Source organism: Phycodurus eques, chromosome 1 (assembly GCF_024500275.1).
Source record: "Phycodurus eques isolate BA_2022a chromosome 1, UOR_Pequ_1.1, whole genome shotgun sequence".
NCBI classification, from domain to species: domain Eukaryota; kingdom Metazoa; phylum Chordata; class Actinopteri; order Syngnathiformes; family Syngnathidae; genus Phycodurus; species Phycodurus eques.
Window position 1 is genome coordinate 25,976,909 of NC_084525.1, and position 23,992 is coordinate 26,000,900.

Here is a 23,992-nt window from a genome sequence, read left to right on the forward strand (position 1 = left end):
TCTGGGGGAACAGGAGAAGATGAGGATGTCGTCTAAATATACAAAGACGAACTGGTTGAGCATATCACGGAGGACGTCATTGATGTTTTAAAAAACTGTGGGGGCGTTAGTTAATCTAAAAAGGCATGACCAGGTATTCAAAGTGTCCGAGAGGGGTGTTGAAGGCAGTTTTCCATTTGTCCCCCTCTCTAATGCGGATGAGATATGCGTTGCACAGGTCCAATTTGGTGAATATTTGGGCGTCACAGAGGGGTTGGAAGGAAGGGTCAATGAGTGGTAGTGGAACTTTGTTTTTGACAGTAATGTCGTTGAGACCTAAGAATTCGATACTTTTCCACAGAGAAGAACCCGGCCCACAGGGGGGAAGAGGAGGGTCGGATGAGTCCGGAGGCCACAGAGTCACGGATATGTCTCCATAGCATCCTTTTCTGGATTCGGACAGGCGGCTGGAAAGGAGAGGGGCACCAGGTCAATGGTGCAGTCATATGGGGCTGGGTAGAGGGCAAGATCCTCACGGAACACCAGGGAGAGGTCGTGATATACTTCAGGGACCCGGGAGAGATCGATGGGAGTAGTTGGTGACTGAGGTGTGTTGGAGGACGGGACGGCCAAGAGAAGACTGAGAGTGACAGAATGGACTCCAACCGGTGATGGACAGGTGAGTCCAATCAATGACAGAGTTGTGTTTCTGGAGCCTGGGGATACCAAGGACCAACGGAGTTTCCGGGGAAGGAATGACAAACAGCTGGAGGGTTTCACGGTGATTACCAAAAATGAGCACGGTAAACGGTGCAGTTTGGTGGGTGACAGTGGAGATGAGTCGCCCGTCCAGGGCCGTAACCTTCTTAGGGTACGGGAGGGGCTCAAGACGGAAGCTGGATCTGACACGCCAAACCCTCATGAATAAAATTGTCATCTGCGCCGGAGTCAATGAGGGCAGTAACAGGGGTGTTGCGAACGGGACCAAGAATATACGAGGGAACGGTCATACGGGAGGGAGAGCTTGGAGAGGAGTTGGTTTGGATCACCATGATGCTCCCAGGTCGTGTTGAGCCCGTCCTTTTGGGTTTAAGGGGCAGTTGACTATGAAATGATCTGGCTGTCCACAATAAATACATAGTCGTTGAGTGACGTGGCGCTGACGTTCCAGGGAGTCTAAACGGGTCTTGCCTCGTGGCACGGGCTCCTTCAATCCGGTGGAGGCAGCAGGGGGATTCAGGGTGCGCCAGCAGGGGGTTCAGGGTGCGCCTGAGTGGCTGGAGGCGCTGTGCCCATGGATGGTGTTATACTGTGCGTTTTGATTCCTCGTTCTCGAGCTCCCTCTCAAAGACAATTGTCAAATTTAATGGCTAACGAAATTAAATTCTCCAGTGAGATGGGCTCATCCCTGGCTGCGAGCTCATCTTTGAGCGATTCTGAAAGTCTTTTGAAAAAGATCCCTCTTAAAGCGGCGTCATCCCAACCGCATTCACTCGCAAGTATCCTAAAATCTATGGAATATGAAGCCACAGAACTCGAACCCTAGGGGAGGTCTAGGAGGCGCTGAGTGGCTTCCCTACCCTTAACGGGGTGCTCGAAGACTTTCTTGAGCTCGCCCAAAAATAAATCAAATGAGGCGAGTGCTGGAGACGAATTATGCCAAACCGCAGTAGCCCATTTGTTAATGACAAATGCGATTTTACACTTGTCCGAGGGATAACTCAACGGTTGTAGGTCAAAAACTAATGAACAGTTTAGTAGAAATTGGCTACGTGAAACTAGGTCTACAGAGTAGGGTTCGGGAGGAGGAACGTGAGGCTCTTTGTACAGGGGTAGGTGTTGGTCGGAGGCTGCGGGCTCGGAAGAAATACTCACGGGAGGGCTGGTGGGATGGCGAGAGAGATACTTGTTGTTTAAGAGTATTCAAAGAGTCCATGATCTTGCGGAGGGCTTTGTCGTGTCTGCCTATCTGAGCGCCCTGGTGGGCGAGCCCTTCCCTCAATGCTTCCGGTGTTGCTGGGTCCATGTTGCCCAGAGTATTCTGTCACGATATAAAATTGTATCAGTTGGGTTGGAGCCAAGAGCAGACTGAGGCAGAGGGAGTAGATGAGTGGTTTATTTGCCAGTAGCTTAGAGTTCGGGTGTCCAAGGCGGGATCGTGGTCTGTAGAAACGACGACTGTGCAGGAAGCGGGAACGTGAGGTGGTAGAAGAGCTTGACAACGTGGTTGGCGCGGCAGTGAATCGGGAGGCACTGGAGGAGGACAGAAACACAATTGGATGAGTACAGGTGCCAGTCGTCGGATAGTCACTTGAATACAAAACGTGGAAATTCGAGAATTGGCCTGTGTACCACAATGAAGTGTCAATACTCTGGCTATGGACATTTGGATCTAGCAGGCTTATATGCAGGCAGTGATGAGTGCTGATTGATGACAGGTGCGCAGCCAGGGTGGTGCTGATTCCTGAGGAGAGCGAGTGAGAGAGAGAGAGAGAGAGAGAGAGAGAGAGGGAGAGAGGGAGGGAGGGAGGGAGAGGCGAGGCACAAAGTGCCACCCAAGCTCCAAAAAGGGAACTGCATGGTGCTAATCATCGTATTCTGTTTATATTTACGTTTTATACAACAGCCTAACTTCAATGGAATTCGGGTTGGTAAATCCCACAAGTGGTCTCATTCCCTGCAGTTTGTAGGAAGATGCTCTCCTTTCTCCACTTGGGTGACATTTTTGTTACTTTGCTTTTTCTTGAACCAGCCGCTAACACAGCAGCTTCTTGTTGGTTGCCCTCAGGTTTCTGACCAGTTGGTGGAGATCAATGGCAACAGCACAGCAGGAATGACGCACAGTCAGGCCGTGGAGCAGATCCGCAGAGGAGGCCATCGGATCCATTTGGTCCTGAAAAAAGGAAATGGCTACGTCCCCGATTACGGTGATGATGGCCACTTATGTGATGTCCCCCAACACAAAGATGAACCTTCCTGACGCTGCCTTGTTTTTCTTTTCCACTTTTAACGCACACATCAATTTTCACAAATTCTAACAGTTCCCAGGTGTTTTAATTCGGTTTGCAAAATTTGGTGAATTTTTCAAGTACCAAACTTTCTGTGGGAGTTTATGGGAATAAATCAGAAATGTATAAAACTGGCAGATTGGCTCTTAATAAGGAATTTAAATACGCAGTCCATCAGGAAATATATTTTAGCATAATCCTAACTAAAACAACCAGATTTTATGCAAGTACAGTGGTACCTTGATTTACGAGTTCTCCAATTTATTGGTTATTCAAGGTATGAACATAGCTTGGGTCGATCTTTTCCTCTGTGTTGTGAGTCAAAAATTTGCATTACGAGCACGATTTAGATATGCTGCCACTCGAGTGACGTGTAAAAAAAAAAAATGTGTCAAGGTAATGTAATGCCCTAGTAGGTGGGCAAGGTGGGCAAGGTTTTGCAAAGATCCCTGCACAGAGTGGGGAGCAGGCATGACCGATCGACCAACGCCTAATCCAACTGTTAAACGAGTTTTTTTGTTTACATTTTTGTTTGTTTTAATTTGTAATACATAGTTTATACTGGTCGGCATGGTGGATGACTGGTTTGCACATCTGCCTCACAGTTCTGAGGTCTCAGGTTCAAATCCGGCCTCCCTGTGTGGAGTTGGCATGTTTTCCCCTCCGCTTTCCTCCCACATTCCAAAAACATCCATAGTAGATTAATTGAAAACTCTAAATTGTCCGTATGTTTGAATGTGAGTGTGAATGATTGTTTGTCTATATGTGCCCAGCAATTGGCTAGCGACCAGTACAGGGTGCACCCGCCTCTTGAGGATAAGCGGTTCATAAAATGGGTGGATTGATAGTTTCTCCTACTGTATTGTCACATCATGTAACAAATAAGTTATATTACTCAGTACACTATTAAGTGGCGTTTTTACTGACCAAAAAAATTGATTATTTTGAGACAGAAAAACAGTTGTTCTCTTTAACCGTACCTTGGGTTACCTGGACTTTCCCATCCCCAATTTGCATGAACACAGCTAAAATGGTTACAAATTTTTTTTTAAACTGGGACAAATGGGCATGATAGAGCCCAGCGGGTTCAATGATACTTTCGTCCAATCAGAGCGCTCCGCCTGCTGACCATGTCTTCCTACTTTCTTTCTTTACCTTCTTCTTCTTGCCCTCTTTTCTCTTATTCCTCCTCATTCCTCCTCCTCCTCCTCAGTGGAGCTGTCCAGCCTATCTCTGTGCATGACCAACTCCAAGCAGGGCGAGCCGTGCTTCTACGTCATCGGACGCACGGAACACTCGCGGTCGGTAACGTTCAGCGTCTTCTTCTCTTCCTTCTCCACCTGCCTTGTTCTTCATCTTCATCGCTCGTGACATCATCTGTGTTTTTGTACAGTGCAGAATTAGTAGGGTTGAGTGAGATGGCTTTCAAAGGAAAAACTAAGATTTTGATCAAATTTTACGCTTCGTCTTATAGAAAAATCAAAGGACATGATTTGCTCTTCATTTTTCTTCTATTCTTTCTTCTATTCTGGGATTTGATTCCCCCCACCCCACATCATCAACATGCCTCAATTTCCAAAGACGTAATAGAAATGAAAATGTTTTTTTATTTCAAGAAACTAAGTACTTCCTCTGAAAGAAAATGTCCCTTTTATTAAAACATGTATCTAAACATGATCCTTGATAAATTAGCATTTTTAATGTAAAGGAACTAGGGCTGGAATGATTAATTGAAAAACTCAACAAAAAGGTCAACAAATTGTCAGAAAACAAACGTAAAAAACGCATGTATATGTTACTATGTTTAACAATGCAAAATCTATTTTTATCCGTTGACTAAATTAATCGATGGGATAATCGGTAGAATACTCAATTCTAAAAATATTCGATAACTGCAGCCCTAGAATTTACTGATAATGAAGCATTGTTAAAAAAAAGTGTGCCCTCATCAACAATATATAATAATAATAATACATTGCAGTATTATAGCCATAAAACGATGACAAATAATAATGAGTAAGGTTGGGTGACATAGCCTTCAAATAAAATTTAAAATAAAAATGTTGCTTTTTGCTTTATATCGCTTGATAATAAAAATGTTTCTTCACCAAATTCCTCAGAAATATGAATAAATGTTTTTCTCTATGGGTAATGTCAAAATAAATGTTCCCTCTTGTAGAAAATGTCTCTTGTATCAAAACCAGTATGTAAACACATTCCTTAATGAATTAACATTTTAATGAAATGAGCCATCAAACTTCATGGCTCGGCTGGTCCATATTAAAACGTGAATGAATGCCCCCCCCCCCCCCCCCCCCCCCCCCCCCCCCCCCCCCCTAGTTAGCAGCATCTCGTGAACTTTTAAGGAGGCTCGGCTGATGTTGTCCTGTGTGTCTCATTTCAGGCCCTGAAGAAGAATCCTCTTCGTCCTCCTCTCGCATGGAGGACCAGGAGGCTGATGCGGTCGCCGTGACGACCACCTCCCACAGCCCACAGAGGAGAAAGCGAGCAGGGGGGGCCAAACCAAGACGAGGAGGAGTTGGGCCTCCCGATCTGGACCTGGACCGTGTGGAAGAGGAGGCAAGGAGGCGATGGAAGGAGCAAGAGGAGAAGAGGAAAAGGAGGAGGGAGCAGGGTAGGAAGACAAGAGAAGAGACAACGGAGCAGGAGGAGGATACAAAGCATTCTGGGAGCTGCGAGGTTGCAAAGCATTCTGAGAGCTGGCCAGCTCCTCAGCAAGCGGCGTTCTCCTTCCTGATGCCGCGTGACGAGCCCCTGTCTGACAGCCAATCCGATGACAGCAAGTCGGGCGCCAGCGTGGCTTCCGATTGGAGGAGAGCTGGGCCGAGGCAGGAAGAGGGTCGGGGCTTACCCTGGCTGGAGCCCAGCCCGCAGAGACTGACGCAGGTTCTGATTGGCAGTCGCCTCAGTGGGCGGGTCCGAATGGGTGGACTCGTGCTCTGATTGGACAATGGCTGACAAGTTATGCTTATTTTTTGGGGCAACTTTTAAGGGCTTTCTTTTGAAGAGACAGGCCTTTTCCTGCACGTGATTGGACAACGCGGATTATGATTGGAGGGCGAGGCGCCAGAGAGGAGTAGCCACACAAACGAGTATGCAAATAATAGAACTTAAACCTGACAAATCCTGACGTTCAAGCATGTCAATCTTTTTATTTTTATAACCTGTTAGGACTTTAGTGAGTTATGATGATGATGATTATAGAGTAATAGAGAATGATTGCTTGCTTGTCTTGAAAAATCCTTTACAACTTCTTCTGATGAGCCATATACGCATACAGAATGGTGTCTGTGTGTGTCTGTGTGTGCGTGTGTGGGGGTGTGTGTTTGTAGATTGTGGGCGTGTGTGTGAGTGTAGATTGTGTGTATTTTATGTGTGTGTGTTAGCACATGTGAATTGTGTGTGCATGGATTGTGGGTGTGTGTGTGCAATGTGTTTGTGTGTTTTGCGTGTGGAATTTTTGTGTGATTGTGCTTGTGGACTGTGTGTGGATTTCTTTTGTGATTGTGTGTTTGTGGATTGTGTATTTGGATTTTGCGTTGCGTGTTGTGTGTATGCATTTTGTGTGTGTGGATTTGTTTGATTGTATCGTGTGCTTGTCTGTGGATTGTGTTTTTGTGTTGATTGTGTGGATGTTTTGTGTGTGGGTTGTGTGTTTTTCCGTGGATTGTGTGTGTGGATTTGTTTGTGACTGAAAGTTGTGAATCGTGTATTTGGATTTGTGTGTGTGTGTGAGAAAGGACCATAATGTATTCTTGTAATGATGACTGATTGCTTGCTTGTCGTGAAAACTGCTTCTGATGATGAGCCATACACAGACACACACAAACACACACGGTTCTGCTGGCTGTCAGTCTTATCATCACTATGGCAACACATCCCAATAAGCAGTTTGTTACGTTTCCCAACCTTTATCGAGCAAAGGCACAGATTTTACATGATAAAGTCTTACAGCTTACCACCAAACAAAAATATAATAAAAAGTATATATACACTGAAATTATAATGATCTCTTTCCAATTTACTCACAAATGTACTTACCGTAATTTCTCATTTTTCAAATTATTTTTTTCCTCTTCCAGCCTTGTGTGTTTATTTCTCCGCCTCCAAAGAGGGTCCTCACGCCCGCTCAGGCTGGCGCCTGCTCGGCAGGCCCGCTCCACAGCGAGACTGAGACCCCCCCAGTGTTTGTTCTTTGCTAATATGAAAACGCGAGTAGAAATGCATGGTGAAGAAGAGGCACGAACGTTATCCAATTAAAAAGTTCAGAATTCAACGAATTTCATTTCAACAGTGCATTAACATAGAGCAAAATATTTCTTTGATAAATCTAATAAAATACAGATAATCCTTCATTAGTTGAGCATGGATAGCTGCAATTGTTGGCTGTGTTTTATACATAGGTAGACGGACGATTTGGGGGGTGCATATTATACTCGAGAGCACATCATTCATGAGAAATTACGGTACTCAGTGTGTGGGTGCCATCACTTATTCTGTTGTATGACTGACATCAAGTGGACATGCAAGTTTGTTGTAACGTCTGTCATTTAGTGGATGAACATTTCATTATTTTGCCTGTCACTCTATGTCACTGGCATAGATAGCTGAACAAAAGATACCGTAAATTTGTAAACGAAAAATGAGTGACAAGTTAAGTGAAATTGAATCATTTCCCATACACATTGGTTAGGAATCACTGTTCTATAGTAACAATCTCGCTCCGACATCCTGCAGCTATACGTGCTAATTAAAGTGCCTCGTTGCCTCAAGCCTTCGCCCAGCAAGAGGGCACCGAGGCTGGTGGCAAACTTCCTGTCAGAAATCCACCCCGTCCTCCCTCTGGGTCCACTTGTCTGTCTCACTTTTATGGCCTGATTTATGGACTGTTTCAAGAAATTATTAAACATTATTATTGTTAAATATTTTGAATGTTTTTTGTTTGTCATGTGAGAAAAGAAAAGTTTACAGCAAGCCTAAGAAGCTTATGCTGTTGTCTCACCTAAAATTAGTGCCCACAGAGTTTCCCTTGGATTTTCACATGCAGCATTTTATCGACACACAATTATCTGTATAAAACACAAAGTTACTTCTGTAATTTTGTCACATTTAAAACTAACACTTTTTAAATCGTACAGTGTATTTTCAATTTAACTAAGATTACATCGTCCACGTGGTTGGACCAACAATCACAGGCAGGCGGCGTGTCCCCATAACAGAGCCGACTGTACCAGGCTCTTCATGGGGATTTGGGAGGTGCCACCTGCAGCCGCGGGTGGAGGTAGTGCCCGCCGCACCTCTGAAAGATGGGTGGCTCCAAGTGGCGGGTGTGAAGAGGTGAGCGGAAGAAGTGTGGATAGAGGCGAGCCTGCAGGGCGACCCATGGCTCCACGGTTTAATCGATCTGACGTCCAATCACGCTCGTCTCTCACCTGCTGGGCAGGGTATCGCCACTTGGATGGGTAAACCAGGAAGTTGTAGGGCAGCTTGATGGTGTGGGGACAATCTTCCCCATTGGGATGGCGGGGTTCTCCTTGAAGGTGATTTTATTGTAATCCTGCAACTCCACCATCTCCTTAAATTACATGAACATTAGGACACTTGCTACCTTGCTGTTTTTGTGTGCAATGTGTGTGTATTGAATGTGTCGTGTAAGTGCGTATTGTGTGGGCATGTGTGTGTGAAATTTTTTGTCTGTACCGTGTGTATTGCATGTGTACTGTGTATAATGTTTGTTAAATTTGTATTGTGTGAGCATGCGTGTATGTCTAAGTGCACAAAATCTGCATGCACACAGACTATAACACACAGTTCACACACGCACACAATCCACACACAATATACACAAATGTGTACCCTTTCTAAGGGTACAAATATGTACATTTAGAAAGGGTGCAAATGTGTGCCTCAAGAGTTGCAGCAATGCTTGCAACCCTCTTTCACTCCGATGTCCCTCCTTGCATGCCTGCATGTGTACGATCTTATGCACTCTTATGTAACACAAATTATCCAGCACAGTACGAGTTGTCTGGTCAAACATAAACATATACGTTTATTTAAAGGGTTACAGGGTGCAAAACATTTACTTAAAAAAATGATAAAATTTTCAAAACTAGGTAAAGTACTGTGTGCACATGTCAGTAAATAATGAATATACTGTCCAAAAACATGCACGTTAGGTTGACGGTAGATTAATTTGTCCATAGGTGTGAATGATTGTTTGTCTGCGTCTTGTGATTGACTGGCGACCAATCCAGGTATACCAAAGTCAGCTACGATAGGTACAAAATAGATGTCCAAAAAAAAAAAAGAAATGTGTTTGCAATTGTTTCAGCTGGTGTTTATGAGCCATAGTTTGCCTCGTCAAAAGCTTTGCGGGCCCTCTTGAGCTCCTCATTCATGGTCAGCAGGTCTTTGACTCTGGCGAACTTCCTGGGATCCTTTCGAATGAGGAAGACGATGTCCTCCACCTGGACGCGACCCTGGCGTCCGATGGACATGGCTTTGTGGGTCATTTCTGTGATGAACTCGATCACCAGGTCTTCCAGGATATCCACCGACTCAGTGTACGGGTTCTGGTCGTCTCCGAAGCCGTACATCATGCACCGGAGCTCCTTGGAGAAGAGCCTCTTTCTCCGGCCGTGGCACACATCCACTCCACCGCAGGTCTCGTCCAACTCCTCCTCGAAGCCGGTCTCATCCTCTTCGTCTGCCATTCTGCTGCAAAAACAACAAAAATCATAGTTATATTATAAGTATTTATATTCAGGGTGTCTCTTAACGTTCCACGATTAGAAAAAATAAGCACTTTGGTTTTGAATGACAACACATTTCAATATGTATTAGCACAGCTGGAGTTATCCTTGTAATGAATTTCATTGAGAAAATGTGTTTTATATCTATTCCTGATACAACCTCGCTTTCAAATTCCCCTAAAGAAAAAAATCGAGAGGGGTGAGCTCTGGGGTTCGGAGAGGCCACTCCACAGCACCACACAGACCAATTTAAGCATCTGGAAACTGCTGATCTAACCATTGACGTACGCGGAAGCCATAATGACATGAAGTTATCATTACCAATTAGCATGAAATCAACAAAAGAGGGTGCAATGCCACCTCATATCCCGGGCCACACCATTAATTTACCGGCACCTTGGATCTTCGTTGGACTCATCCAGTGAGGATTAACATTTTTCCCAAAACGTACGTTTTGCCGATTAACCTTGTTCCAGTGTTTTGCTAAATTCGATCGCAACCAACCATTCGACTGCTTTCTGAGCTGGCCCTCGGTATGATTTTAATTCGTTGCTCTGTATTCAAACGCAATTTTTAAGGTATCTTATTTTTTTTAATGTTGAAACCCGTCTGTATTTAAAAAAATAATAATCCAATTTTACGCAATGGAAATAATATCTCACTTTGAAATTAGAGGAAGAATCACAACAGAGTGCCTGTTGTTTCAAATCTGCTTCCGGCTTTCTTTCGTTGACAGGAAGTGAGTCTTGGCTGAAAATGTGAGCTTTTTGTAAACACTGCCCCCGTGTGGCGGATTTGTTTACACAGCGTAACAACTGACGTGTACTTAAGTCAAGTAATGAACAGTCTCGCTTTAAATCCTATCATTAATACGCAATAGCTCGCTTATCTTCCGTGTTTCAACGCACGCGGACCGAAGTCACTTCTAATGACAATTCAACACATGTAAAAGGTCTGTACTGTATTTGTGTCGTCAAATATAGGGCAGTTGTAGAAGAGTGGTTCATCAGTGATGTGCAAGGAACGATCACCGGAGTTCATGCTTGCCGCGTTGGAAAAAAAAAAACAACAACAACAACAAATGCCCATAATAATCAACAGAGTTCTCCTGACAGTCTGGAGACGTGTGCTCAAAAGTCAGCGTAACCGCGAGAGTGACGATCGTCTTGCACCGTAGCGTCGTTGTGACCGTGCAAATTTGGCATATTCGCCACTTGAGTGGATCGATGGCAGTAATAGTTTCCAATACGCATCGGTGAGCTAACGTTAGCTTGAACTAGAAAGTGGAGCTAGGTTGAAAATAAACGTCGGAACCCGTGTCAATGTTGTCAGCGTTACCGACGAGTGCTCCAACTTTCACAATGAACGGGTCATAATTTATAATTCAGCAGTTTAAATACGTTAGTCAGTTAGACCTTTTAGTCAACGTGCTAATAAACACTGCGAGCCATTTTTGAACTCACCAACAATTAGTGTGCTTGCCTGGCCGGTCGTGTCTGAATTTTGTCTAAAAAAATCCACGACAGGTGTTTCAAAAGGGGGATAAAGTTCACTCTGCAGATGACACAAGGAGTCTGTGTATGGCGTGGCCGGTCCAGTTCCTCTGCAGGACGCTCCGGACTGTGGGACTGGTCCTCCTCTACTATGTCTTCTCTATAGGCATCACCTTCTATAACAAATGGCTAATGAAGGTAAGCACAATAGCTGCTAGTTTGCTTTTATTTGAAATAAGCAAAGACAAAGTGGTTACAGACTGGTGGAATGATTCAGTCGCTTGATTTAGGTGCAGGCAGTGAAGGTGTGAATGTTGAGTGGGAATGGTTTTCTCAGAAAATCAGCTGGGCAATCTGCGAACCAAAATTCGAGTTACCAACGAGCTTCAGATACTTTGCCGTTTGGGTGTAGTGCAAAAACAATTGAGCAATTCGTGTACTGTAATGCGCTCGCATGTGGGCAAGGAGAGCCACATCGTCGAAGCACTTCGAGCCGTCTGTTGACTGAGATACAAAATGAGAGCGCTTGCAAGGAGCTGCTGTAGACCACAACTCAGACCCAGATGCTCACATGCAGACTAAATGACAAACCTGACTCCAGTCCCTGCTGATGATCCAGCTACTGGTTTGGTCAGAAACTAGGTCACGGAAACTTGGTCATGTCAGAAACTAGGCAAAAATATTGACCATTATTTTCCAGAGTAAAAGCTGATGCTTGCTGTCTTATTTTGATTCAACACAAAAGATAATCGTTGTGCTTTCATGAAGATCTACAGCAATCAGACAATATTGTTGAGAGCTTGAAATTGGGGAATTTGGACAATTTTAATTTAAACATTGGCTCTGAACGAGTAGTCGATTAACAAAATAGCTATCAATTAATGTGATGACCGATTAGTTGTCAGTTAATTGTGACACCGAGTTGCAAGCCTTTCAACAGTGTAACAAGACATTTTATGTTTGACTATAAAGTTGCTGTTTAATGTGTAAGTATTGTAAGGTCAATTAACTGGCCATTGAGGAACATTTGTTTAAAATTAGATTTAGGTTGTATCTGATAGTTACCGTGAAATGTTGTTTTCAGTACTGCTTGATTGCTCACATTTGTTGTTAGTTCAGTGTCTCGTAAGCCTGTGAGGGCTGGGCACTTCGTTTGGTGTATGCCACAATGACGTAATATGTATGGCATGATGAAATAATAATAAATAAACTTAAAAGTGAAATGACTGTATACGCCACCCAATATACTGCTAGCCCAATGGCGAGTTCGACTTTTGTTACCCTGACGACTGGCGACGGTGCCCTAACTACAACAACTTGTACATGTACTGTAAGAGCAGAGCCTAGAGTGGGAAATAAAGTGAGTGCCCATAAAGACAATAAAAGGATTTTTACTCATGGAGGCAACACTCCATACATTCCACTGTGTGAATGTGTCGCATGGATACATCACCAAACACACACCGGAAACACCACCGGATCAACAATTTCTCGGAGCAGTTGAGTAAATCAAGCTAACGCTAATCTGGGTATTAAAAAAAAACAACAACAATGTAGCTCTGCTGGTCTGTCAGCTTTGTCATGATATAAGGGGTGTTGAGAGATGGGTGAGTTTCTGTGCCCCTCCTCTGCATGATAGTCCTTCAGATATTGTTGTCTGGCCGCCGGATTCCGCCCTTTGTCCAGCCCCGCCGATCATGTCATGAGAGGAAAAACTCCATGTGTGGGGTGGTGATTATGTAAATTAGCCCAATTTCCTCACACACAGACATATTTTCAGAAATAGGCAGAAAAACTTGATTTACTTTATTTACTGATTTACTTGGTTGTTTAATTTCAAATGTAATGGGTGGGTAGGTACTCCAGAGATCCAAAAATTTCTTTAGAAGCCCCCCAAAAGTCAGTGTTCCATAATATGTCCCTTTTAAACTGAAAAAGACAGTGCTTTGTTAAAAAGATTTGTGATTCAATTGCATGTATAACATGTCCTAATAAAGTTTTATAGCTGTGTCTTTTCCTGTCTTCTGCCCCAAGTTGCCAAGTAAACCACATTTTCGTCATGATTGACGCAGAACCGACACACACTCATGGCCATATATGTGTAACCCCCAGCAGGGCTTCCACTATCCACTTTTCATGACGTTAGTCCACCTGGCTCTCACCTTCTGCCTGTCAGCGCTGACCCGGCGGGCCATGCAGTGCTGGACAGGGAAGACTCGTGTTATTCTGAGCTGGACTGATTACCTCCACAAAGTGGCGCCCACAGGTGAGATTTGGTGGGTTTTCTCATTTGACAAAGGATGTTTGATAGCTGGACTTCAAGTTTAAAAAGACTCTTAAGTTAGACGGTCTCCTGATTTGCCAGCTTTCTATAACACAGCGTAAGAGGTTAAAATAAAATAAGGCATAGCATCACCTATGGTAGCGGAAGCGGACATACTTTGGCCAATAATTACTTTTCGCTCACTTGCAATCAACTAACACAAGAAGTCTGACTTAGTGTCTTAGTGGTGGTGTTCTTGTTGTTCATCTTTCCACCAGCCTTGGCAACAACACTAGACATTGGACTCTCCAACTGGAGCTTCCTCTTCATCACCATTAGCTTGTAAGTACATAACTTTAAGATGTCCTTATTATATATTTTGTGTTAATATCCTGCTGCTCACCGTGTTCTCTTTGTTTTTCAAGGTACACCATGACCAAGTCTTCTGCAGTGCTCTTTATTCTCTTTTTCTCTCTGGTTTTAAAACTGGAGGAGCCGGTGAGTATCCATGTATCACAAGAGACTCTTCCCCCCCCAATACAATTTAAAACAGTTCGCAGGTGTTTCAATAACAAACTGTGACATGAGTTTGTCTAAATAACTCAAGGATCAAAAATTATAGGACACACACACACACACACATATATATATATATATATATATATATATATATATATATATATATATATAGATATATATATATGTGTGTGTGTGTGTGTGTGTATATGTGTGTGTGTGTATATATATATATACACATCTATATATGTTATATGTATGTGTGTGTGTATATGTGTACATGTATGTGTGTATATATGTATGTGTGTATGTATATATATATATATATATATATATATATATGTATGTAAGTATGTGTATGTGTGTTTTTATAACTTTTTTTTTTATTTTCTCAAATTTCTCGTGGTGTCTTTCCACCAGAACCCATTCCTAATTGTGGTGGTCCTGCTCATTGCCAGCGGCTTGTTCATGTTTACCTTCCAATCGACCCAGTTCAACCTGGAGGGCTTCCTCATGGTGCTGCTGGCGTCATTCATTGGGGGGATCCGCTGGACCCTCACTCAAGTGCTCATGCAGAAAGCGGAGCTGGGTCAGTGCTGAATTGTTGTCCCTTTAATAAATACAAGTTGTGCGCAACTGTTGTGATGGTTACCTGAAAAGCACCTTTGAGCCATTTGGCACCATCAGCCAGTTTGAACTGTTGAACAGTTTGAATTCTTTTTTTCACAGCTCAAACATTAAGTCTTGTGACGTCATTCATTCGATTTTGGGATATTTGTGCCATTTTCGAGATTTCAGGAGTGCATTTTTCACAAATATGAATTGTAGGACCTGTGGGATTTTTTTGTTTTGTTTTTGTTTGTTCCACCATAATGTCAGTTAAAATAATGCATTTGATATGACCCTTTCATGATACAATTTATTTTTAAAAAGTCATTATCGGGACTGAGCCCATACTGAGCCACTCCTCGTTAATGTTGTCCATATTCCATCTTCCTGTAGGCCTCCAGAACCCAGTGGATGCCATGTACCACCTCCAGCCTCTCATGTTTCTTGGCCTCTTTCCTCTCTTCATGTATAATGAAGGTGAGATAAAGCATTGGCGCCAACTGTCCGCATTGCATCCATGATTATTGTATTAACATGCTCAACCTTTTACTTATTGTGTTTGTGTGTGTGTGTGTGTTTGTTTGTTTGTTTGTTTGTTTGTTTCAGAATTGAGCCTCAGCACCTCTGACAAGTTATTCCGGGTGACAGAGCTGTCACCGCTCTTGTACTGCGTCTTCTTACTAAGCATTGGAGGGATCCTGGCTTTTGGTCTCGGCTTTTCGGAGTTCCTGCTCGTCTCCAGAACTTCCAGCCTCACCTTATCCATATCGGGGATCTTTAAGGTACTGTCTTATACAGCATGTGGATTTGCATTTTCAACAAATGTGAAAGTATTATGATGGAAAAAATCATAGACTGATTTCTGCACATTCTTACATACCGTATTTTCACGACCATAAGGCGCAGTCTCAGTTACGGGGTCTATTTCTGTATTTAACACATGCATAAGGCGCACCATGTTATTGGGTGCAGGCATGGTAAAACATACATTGGCTTAAAACATACGCTAGCATGCATGCACGCTAAAACATACGCTAGCATGCATACTAGCGTATGTTTTTAAAAAGGCAGCGGGAGCAAAGCTGAGTTCGGTTGTACTTTATTGAAGTATTTAACAATGTACTCACTCACGTTATTTTTTGATCAATCCTCATCCACAAATCCATCAAAGTCCTCATCTTCTATATCCGAAATAAACAGCTGTGCAGTTTCGCCATCAAACATGCCGGGTTCCCTCTCGTCATTGTCGGAGTCAGTCTCGTAGCCGGGGGGCTGTTCAGCAATGATGAAAGTGAAAGCTCGGACAACAGTCAAAGCAGATACCTTAGCCCAGGCATCCACTTGTGAACCATGGATTCGTTGATCTTGAATTCTCTCACGGCTGCTCAATTCCCATGTTCCTCCGCGTGTGCTTTGTAAGAGTGTCTCTTCGTAGGTGCCATTTTCAGGGGTCCTTAGCCAATATATACCTACTGGGGGCGTGCCTTTAGCGTCCTCTTTCACGCGCACCCTTCCCCCTTTAACGTCAGCATGCTGTCCTCAGTCATGTCCGCCTTTCCTCTATATAAGCAGCGTGACGGCAGGAAATGCTCCAGGTCAGTCAAGCGGAGCTCTCATCAAAGTCACACAACATTTACAGATTTTGGAACTCGGTGCACACATAAGGCGCGCGCCGCATTATAAGGCGCCCCGTCCATTTTGGAGAAAATGTAAGACTTTTAAGTGCGCCTTATGGTCGTGAAAATACAGTAATCGTAAGTCTTACCTGGAATTTTCTTCATACTGACAAATGATTGGAGTATGTATGTGATTGGGCGGTAGTTCCTGTTTGATTAAATCAGAGGGTAACGAAGTCAGACAATACCATCTTCCTGGGATAAGAGAAAGCAATGGTAGTCAGAACGGAGCACAGTCCTTTAGTTGAGTGACGTTAGTGGGGCGTGATTTACGTGTCTTAAAGAGAAGTATGGAGAAATATTCTTTGAACAACCACAATGTAAACTGCTTTTGCTGTGTGGTTGTGGGGGCACAATCTAGGGGCATCGCACAGGGCGCCATTCAGTGCAGGACCGCCACTGGTGGATAGAAATCTGATTCGTTTATGTTTTCTGTCGGTGCCAGTGCAGCTTGACATCATTGAAATTCACCAGTGTCCAATGTACACACCCATGTCTGCCCAAACAACAGCAATAGGCATTAAAAAATGCTAAATGAGCTGTAACTTGGCGGCACGGCGGGCGACTGTTTAGCACATCTGCCTCACAGTTCTGTGGACCGGGGTTCAAATCCCGGCCACGCCTGTGTGGAGTTTGCATGTTCTCCCCGTGCCTGTGTTGGTTTTCTCCAGGCTCTCCGGTTTCCTCCCACATCCCAAAAACATGCATGGTGGATTGATTGCCCTCAGATGTGAATGTGTGCGCGAATAGTTGTTCATTTATATGTGCCCTGCGATTGGCCGGCGACCAGTTCGGGGGTGTACCCCGCCTCTCGCCCGACGATTGCTGGGAGAGGCTCCAGCATGCCTGCGACTCTTGTGAGGGTAAAGTGGTACAGAAAATGGATGGATGGATGTAACTGTAACTTCTGTGTTCTCCCTGACCGCTCATAATGCATGTTGCGTTATCTAAGGACAACACGTGGGTTGTTTCTCATGTTCACCAGTGTAAACACTGACTTATCGCTAATGTGTCATTTGAAATGTACAGTACATGGAAATAACACCAAAAAAAAAAAAAAACATGTGATTGGGCCCTTAGACATGCAATATAATCCAGTTTCTGTCTCTTATTCTGTTCCCCTGCAGGAGATATGCACTCTGGTTTTGGCAACATCGCTGATGGGAGACAAAATGAGCATCCTCAACTGGCTGGGCTTCGCTGTGTGTCTGTGTGGCATTGCGTTGCATGTGGGACTCAAAGTCTATTATTCCAAACGTGAGTACTTCTCTGCTGGGTTTTAACAAGTGTTAAAATGTAATAAATACAAAAAAGGTCATTAAAAGGTATTGAAAGGTATTCAATTTAAGTTTACAAGGTATTGAATGATGTGTGCTGAAGTGTTTACCGCCATGTGATTTGAAGACTGAAACCATAGTCGATGGTTGTTCCAATTTTCAATTTAAGCTGCCAGTGTCTACAACGCTCAAAATACGTGTAAGAAAGTTTCCCAATCAAAACTGTTACACGGTTGTGAAGGTATTAAATGTTACGTTTTATGTAAAGATCTTTACAGTACCATGAATAGTCATCTACTATTTGAACTCTATTTATACAGTAACTTCATCGTCTTGAGGAACCAGTCTCTATTCATTCAACACCACACCAGTCTGTGTTGTCGCTATATACATTACTACAGTATTTACAGAGGACCTTGTTAATAGTTAAGTCAAAGTGGCCCTTCAGTGAACCGCCCACTCTTCCTGCTTAGTTCCTGTCACAATCAGTCATTCAGGCAGCCAGGTACAGTGAAAACTTTGCAGAAAGGTCACAAAACCTTTATTAACTGTACAGGAAATGTTTTAAGTCACATTTTAACATTCCTGTCCAAGGGAAAAAATAAGTTAACCCCTGCTATAATGTGTTAGCCGGTGGCTCGCTAGCTAGCTGATTAACACCCTGAGGGTGGGAACAAAAAAGGCACAAAAACAAAAGAAAAGAAATTCATGTTGATCCTTAGATGCTGGCTGAAATTAGGTCTGGTGATACCCATTTTCCTCTTTTCCTTCAGACAAGAGCCCATCCTTACGGCAGCTGAACAGTAAAAGCCCAGAGCTTGAGTTGCCCTTGCTCCGACCTAATGATGATGAAGACTCTGCCGCTGAAAATGAGGAAGAAGAAATCACCCTACACTGACAGACAATATCATAAAATATTTGAACTCTGATGTCAACCAATTTACTTCATGCTTCCTAACACTGTTCAGTGTGAAAGGTAGCCGCCATGGCGGTCCTTTTAATCTATAATCATATCGTTAAATTCATCTTCATTACGGCATATTTAATGAATTGACCCTCAATAGGTCACAATTTATTATTATCTGCCTCAGGGGGCTTAAATGTGTAGCGTTTGTATTACAGTGTCCACAATATATTGTTAAAATTGGTTGTTGAAGCTTTAATGTGATGCTGTAATTGAATTGAAGAAAATTCTTTACGATGCCAAAGTGAGAGATGGAATATTAGGTGGTGACTTTGTAATTGCTGTCCTATCAATTTTTTTGTATCCCACTAAAGTTGTCCACCAACTTCATAATACGGTACAGTACTTAAATTCCCCTTATGTTGATTTATTTATTTAAATGTTTTAATTATCATTTTTAATTTTATTGATTATTTTTTTTTTTTTTAAATGTGTAGTGGAACCTCAAAGATCGAAACTCAAAACTGCACATGTCGGTACGTCTATAAATGGAGGACCCCCTGTATACTGCCTGTCTGTGCATCCAGAACAGATATGTGTGTACCTTTTATAGCTAAACTGACAGCGAGGTTCCAATAGGTTTCGTGACTCTTATGTATCACCAGTACTCATCTTTGCTAGCAGCACAAAAAAAAGTCAAAAGAAAAATCAAAACGCATGTTCATCCTTTCAATGCTCACAGGCTCTCGCAAGTATAGGTCGGTCTCATGCGACGTCATGCGGGGCGGTGGTTGGAACGCTGGGTTTTTTTGTGCAACGTTTCGAAAATGTTGGGTTGAATTCCAAATCATAGTGTCCGGAGCATTTGAGTTTAGAGGTTCCACAAAACCTCATCCTCCATTTTAGTCCTTTTCGACGCACCAGACATCTGCATTGTCTGTTATGAGAAAGTTAAGTAAGCAGTATGGGTCAACCACCAATGGGCATTGAATTCTGACACTTAATTTGAGCCTTAGAATCCACATTAGTGTGGAATAAGTTTAACAGGTCTTTGACCTGGGCTTAAGTCACATCTTTTTTTAAATGGTGCTCTGTCATGTGGTCCTGTGTGCATTAAAACTGCAACTTTCAATGATTTTTGCTAATTCACTGTAATCTTGCAGAAAATGCAAATTATCAGATTATACTGTTATTACAGGTAAAGACTCCTCTTTAATGTGCCTTATTTACCTCAGTTTTCAATTGGACTCGAATAGACAATCAAGTCTTTGAAATACATGGAAACATAAATTATTATTAAACTATTTTTTTGTGGCACCATGAGGATTGTGTTTCTTTCTCTGTTGCTGAGTTGAATATAAAAACTAAAAATGAGGCCTTGCTATGAAGCTCTTTGCTAACCATTGAAGTAAAATGTGTTGTATCTACAGTGGGGGAAATATATTTTTTTATCCCTTTCCCAGCTGAATTTGTAAGTTGGCTCCCAACAAAGAATTTCTGCCATGGGTGTGTGTTAGGTTTGTTGTCTTCCCCCTGTCTCGTACACACCTGCTCCTGACAAATAGATTCATCAAACTCAGTTCTGTATACATTGTACTCTTCATTACCCACTCCTAGATTTCACGACCTGATTAGGATAGACAAATTTCATATTTCATGTTAATAATCAAATATTTATCATTACAGTAATAGTGTTACACATATTGGTAGCTGTTAATACGCTAAACATTAGAAAAACAGATAATTGGTTTCGTGCATATGCATACCTGCCTAGTATATCCTAAACGTAAGCAGTAAACATTTATAAGTGCCCAAGTATATTTGTGTGTGTGTGTGTGCACGTGTGTGCCGTAATTGGTGAATGTGCATTTGTTTTTAAAAACTATTTATTATTTGAGAGAATGAACAGGTTATATATGTGTCATTACATATTTATCATATCAAAACAAGACACCAATTAGTATGGAAAAATGTAATTAAAGACAATATGTAAATTTAGGCGGCGCGGTGATAGACTTGTTAACATATCTGCCTCACAGTTCTGAGGACCGGGGTTCAATCCCCGGCCCCGCCTGTGTGGAGTTTGCATTCACACCTATGGGCAATTTAGAGTCTCCAATTCATGCATGTTTTTGGGATGCCGGAGAAAACCCACGCAGGCACGGGGAGAACATGCATACTCCACACAGGCGGGCCTGGGATTTGAACCCCGGACCCTCAGAACTGTGAGGCAGACGCTCTAACCAGTCAACTTCCGTGCCACCTACAAACAGTTCTAAATCAATGCAAATGTATTGTACTTAAAAATTGAAACAACTGCACTTAACAAAAGTATTGAACTGGATTTTTTCCCCACCTAATGTTGAAGCCACTGCAACCTTGTACAAAATTTGAACATTTAATCAAGTGATTCTTTCACATACAGCGAGAGCACAGGTGTCAAACTCAAGGCCAGGGGGCCAAATCCGCCCCACCACACCACTTTATGTGGTCCACTAAAGCAATTAAAGTGTTTCTTGCATAATAGGTTTGTTCTTTTCGTACAATTTGTCTTCACTTTTTACCGATATTACAAGCATTTTTTTCCACCAAATCCTTTAACACGAAGTGAACAATAGTTGTATACCTAACATTTGTGTGCCGCAGTTTTCCATGATTTCTGATTTCAAATTCAATTACAACCCTAATTCCAATGAAGTTGGGATGTTGTGTTAAACCTAAATAAAAACAGAATACAATGATTTGCAATTCTGTTTTTATTTAGGTTTAACACAACGTCCCAACTTCATTGGAATTGGGGTCGTAGTTGCTAACAATATACGTAACAATGAATTGCCAGGAAAATTGTGGATATGAAATAATATGGTGACGTGACAAAATAACTGGTTTCCATAGTCATCAGGGCCCTCTGAGGGAAACCATAACGATGATGTGTCCCACAACAACAAATTAGTTTGGCACCCCTGCACGAGCTTTGAGAATCACTGCTCTCGGCCAGTGGTTCTCAACATGTGGTACGAGTATTACCAGTGGCACGCGGGCTCCCTCTGGTGGTACATGAAAGACTCACTGAATTAAATGTTCAAACTGCCTTCAACGGTTTTTAATCCACATTACATTTGTTAAGTACAGTTCAGTTGTCCATTCATCCATCCATTCTCAGCACCGCTTATCCTGGTTAGAGTCATGGGTTGCTGGAGCATATTCCAGCTGACTTTGGGCAAAAGGTGGACTACCCTCTGGTCACCAGTCAGTTACAAGGCACAAATAGACACAGACAACCATTTTTGCACTCACATTGTTACTGAGTGGGAACTGAACCCACACTGCCCACACCAAAGTCAGGCAAGTGTACCACTACACCATCAGTGACAACAGTTCAGTTGTATTTCACTTTAAATTACAATACATTCACATTTAATCGATTTTTATTTATTTTTTTACTATTAAACTTTCATGTGTAATATTATTGAATTTAATCCTTAGTCAAGGACAGCTTTTCATTTAAGCGCAGTGTTAATTTTCAGACTGTTACAGTGGTTTACAATAATATTAAATTAAATCGCTGCCTCAATTTTTGATGTAGATTTCGGCCTACTACACTACTGTACTTTAATGTTGTCTTGATGGACTTAATTGGAGAGCCAAGTATTTTTTGAGATGGGGCTTGGTGTAAAGGGTTGGAGGACAACTGCACTCCACTTTTGTTTTATCCGTAATTGTTCTCCATGTGACACTCAAAGTACACCTGATTGATGCACTTAAAATTGGATAATTGGAAAGTGCGACTTCCAGAGTGACAACAGTTGAGAACGGTATACGGAACAGATTTGTCACATCCAGTATGGCGGACGCCCTGACGTACCCAGCAACGGGCAATTCTGCTCAATGCGTTGTCTAAGTACATTTGATGTCTATGATAGGACGCCCATGAAGGAGAGGCCACGGCTAAGTTTTGGAATCACGTTTCCCTCTAAAAAGCACACACACACACACACACACACACACACACGTACACGAGCCGGTGCAGGACCATTGGGCGCAGAATTACAGTGGGAGCTCAGTTTTGTGTCGTTGCCCGCTCACATTCCGAAAGAATATGCTCTTCACGTAGAGCTTCGATTAGCCTGGACCCCGAGCTACACCGTCACCGGGCAGGTAAGCGCTCACCTTGCCGCCCCTCGCCTGACACAGTAAAACGGAGCAAAACACCTTTGTCCTTTTGCATTCTGTTTTGAATCACGTCGTAGTGAAAATACTCTAATCTTGACTTTTTATCTTATCAACTTTGTCTGCCTTTGCCGTTTTCATCCTTTTGTCACTGCAGCGCAGGTGAGAATCTTTGCTCGACAAACGTAAACAAAGATGGCTTGACTTTGTGTTTTCTTCCAGCAACGTTGTTGTTGTTGTTATTATTATTTAAATGTAATTAGATTTTTGGTAATGTCATTATAACATTCAAAATTCCAAAATATTTTTTTCCAGCAAGCTAAATTACACAATTGCCAAATTTACTGACAAACAAGACTTTTTTTTATTTATTTTTTTTGCTTTCATCTCAAAGTTAGCACATTGTTCGCTGAATTATATAGTTTGTAATTATAGTATTGATTTTACATTTATGGTTATGACTTTGCTGTTCAACGTCGGTATTAGCGACAAGCTAATTTACGCACTAAATATTGCTCGTTCGTGCATAATTCCCCGTATTTTTATGGTATGATGTCATATACATAGAGAGGGGGTCCTCTGTTTATAACGGTCCTCTCAGACGAATTTCTGAGGTTACGAAATGCGTGCCATAAACTACTTTGCCAGCGGCGTTAGATTCCGTTGTCACACAGCACAAGCCGGCGTACGTACTATTTTTCATTTGATTGTCTTATATTTCTGGTCTTGACGTGTTTTTCATAGGTGTTTCCTGTAAGTTAGTGTTGGACATATATATACAGTATGTGGGCATAAAATAAAAGATATGATTTTTTTTTTTTAATTTCCACAAAAATCCACTTTGTCATTTTAATACATTTTTATTTTTTATTTTTATTTTATCTTTAATGGGTTGCTGATCTGTTTTCAATGATTCCCGTATGACATTTCAAGGTATCAAACGGCGTGCAATGAACTAGTTGATGTAGCAGCAGAAGAATACGTCCTTATGTGGCACAAGGTGTGCTCAGTGACCACCATACAGACTTTTTAATTAGATTTTTTTCAGTTTATGGCCGGGGCGGCACGGCGGACGACTGGTTAGCACATCTGCCTCACAGTCCTGAGGACTCAGTTTCAAATCCGGCCTCACCTGTGTGGAGTTTGCATGTTATCCCCGTGTCTGCCTCCAACATTCCAAAAACATACATGGTAGGTTAATTGAAGAGTCTAAATTGCCCGTAGGTATGAATGTGAGTGTGAATGGTTGTTTGTCTATATGTACCCTTCATTTTTATGGCCGATAATGCACAGTAAGTTGATGGTATAGCACCATTCATCC

General features: G+C 42.5%; 4 protein-coding genes across 13 annotated transcripts in view; 3 read left to right on the top strand and 1 right to left on the bottom strand.

Annotated features, from left to right (window-relative positions):
- The window catches only part of magixa (MAGI family member, X-linked a), a 59,728-nt gene extending 51,836 nt beyond the window's left edge, over positions 1-7,892 (top strand). For 2 of the 5 annotated variants that reach the window (XM_061685157.1, XM_061685166.1), the window contains exons 20-21: positions 2,768-2,906; positions 5,392-7,892. In XM_061685157.1, coding sequence (XP_061541141.1) covers positions 2,768-2,906; positions 5,392-5,951 — 699 coding nt within the window. In that variant the 3' untranslated portion in view covers positions 5,952-7,892. Of the gene's footprint in view, positions 1-2,767; positions 2,907-4,200; positions 4,289-5,391 lie in introns of all 5 variants that reach the window. The other 3 variants (XM_061685182.1, XM_061685172.1, XM_061685190.1) reach the window with 3 other exon arrangements.
- A 1,148-nt stretch (positions 7,893-9,040) lies between these two features.
- On the bottom strand, positions 9,041-10,507 carry taf13 (TATA-box binding protein associated factor 13). 2 transcript variants are annotated; one of them, XM_061695346.1, is made up of 2 exons: positions 10,426-10,507; positions 9,041-9,728 (listed from the first exon to the last, which is right to left on the bottom strand). In XM_061695346.1, exon 2 carries the CDS (start codon positions 9,722-9,724, stop codon positions 9,350-9,352), a length of 375 nt encoding a protein of 124 aa, XP_061551330.1. In that variant the 5' UTR covers positions 9,725-9,728; positions 10,426-10,507; the 3' UTR covers positions 9,041-9,349. The 2 variants fall into 2 exon arrangements, with proteins under 2 accessions (XP_061551330.1, XP_061551416.1); XM_061695432.1 differs by having other exon boundaries at positions 9,041-9,725; positions 10,426-10,493.
- A 66-nt stretch (positions 10,508-10,573) lies between these two features.
- Positions 10,574-19,849, top strand: slc35c2 (solute carrier family 35 member C2). 2 transcript variants are annotated; one of them, XM_061685251.1, is made up of 10 exons: positions 10,574-10,715; positions 11,290-11,454; positions 13,369-13,522; positions 13,798-13,861; positions 13,945-14,017; positions 14,456-14,624; positions 15,038-15,121; positions 15,251-15,426; positions 17,448-17,577; positions 18,371-19,849. In XM_061685251.1, the coding sequence occupies exons 2-10, from the start codon at positions 11,344-11,346 to the stop codon at positions 18,493-18,495; spliced, it is 1,086 nt and encodes a 361-aa protein (XP_061541235.1). In that variant the 5' UTR covers positions 10,574-10,715; positions 11,290-11,343; the 3' UTR covers positions 18,496-19,849. The 2 variants fall into 2 exon arrangements, with proteins under 2 accessions (XP_061541235.1, XP_061541245.1); XM_061685261.1 differs by having other exon boundaries at positions 13,372-13,522.
- Positions 19,850-22,433: 2,584 nt separating this feature from the next.
- Positions 22,434-23,992, top strand: part of LOC133407385 (collagen alpha-1(XX) chain) — a 51,335-nt gene continuing 49,776 nt past the window's right edge. For 3 of the 4 annotated variants that reach the window (XM_061685209.1, XM_061685229.1, XM_061685238.1), the window contains exon 1: positions 22,434-22,659. The gene's annotated coding sequence lies outside the window, so the exon portion shown is untranslated. Of the gene's footprint in view, positions 22,660-23,341; positions 23,357-23,992 lie in introns of those variants that run through there. The other variant, XM_061685218.1, reaches the window with a different exon arrangement.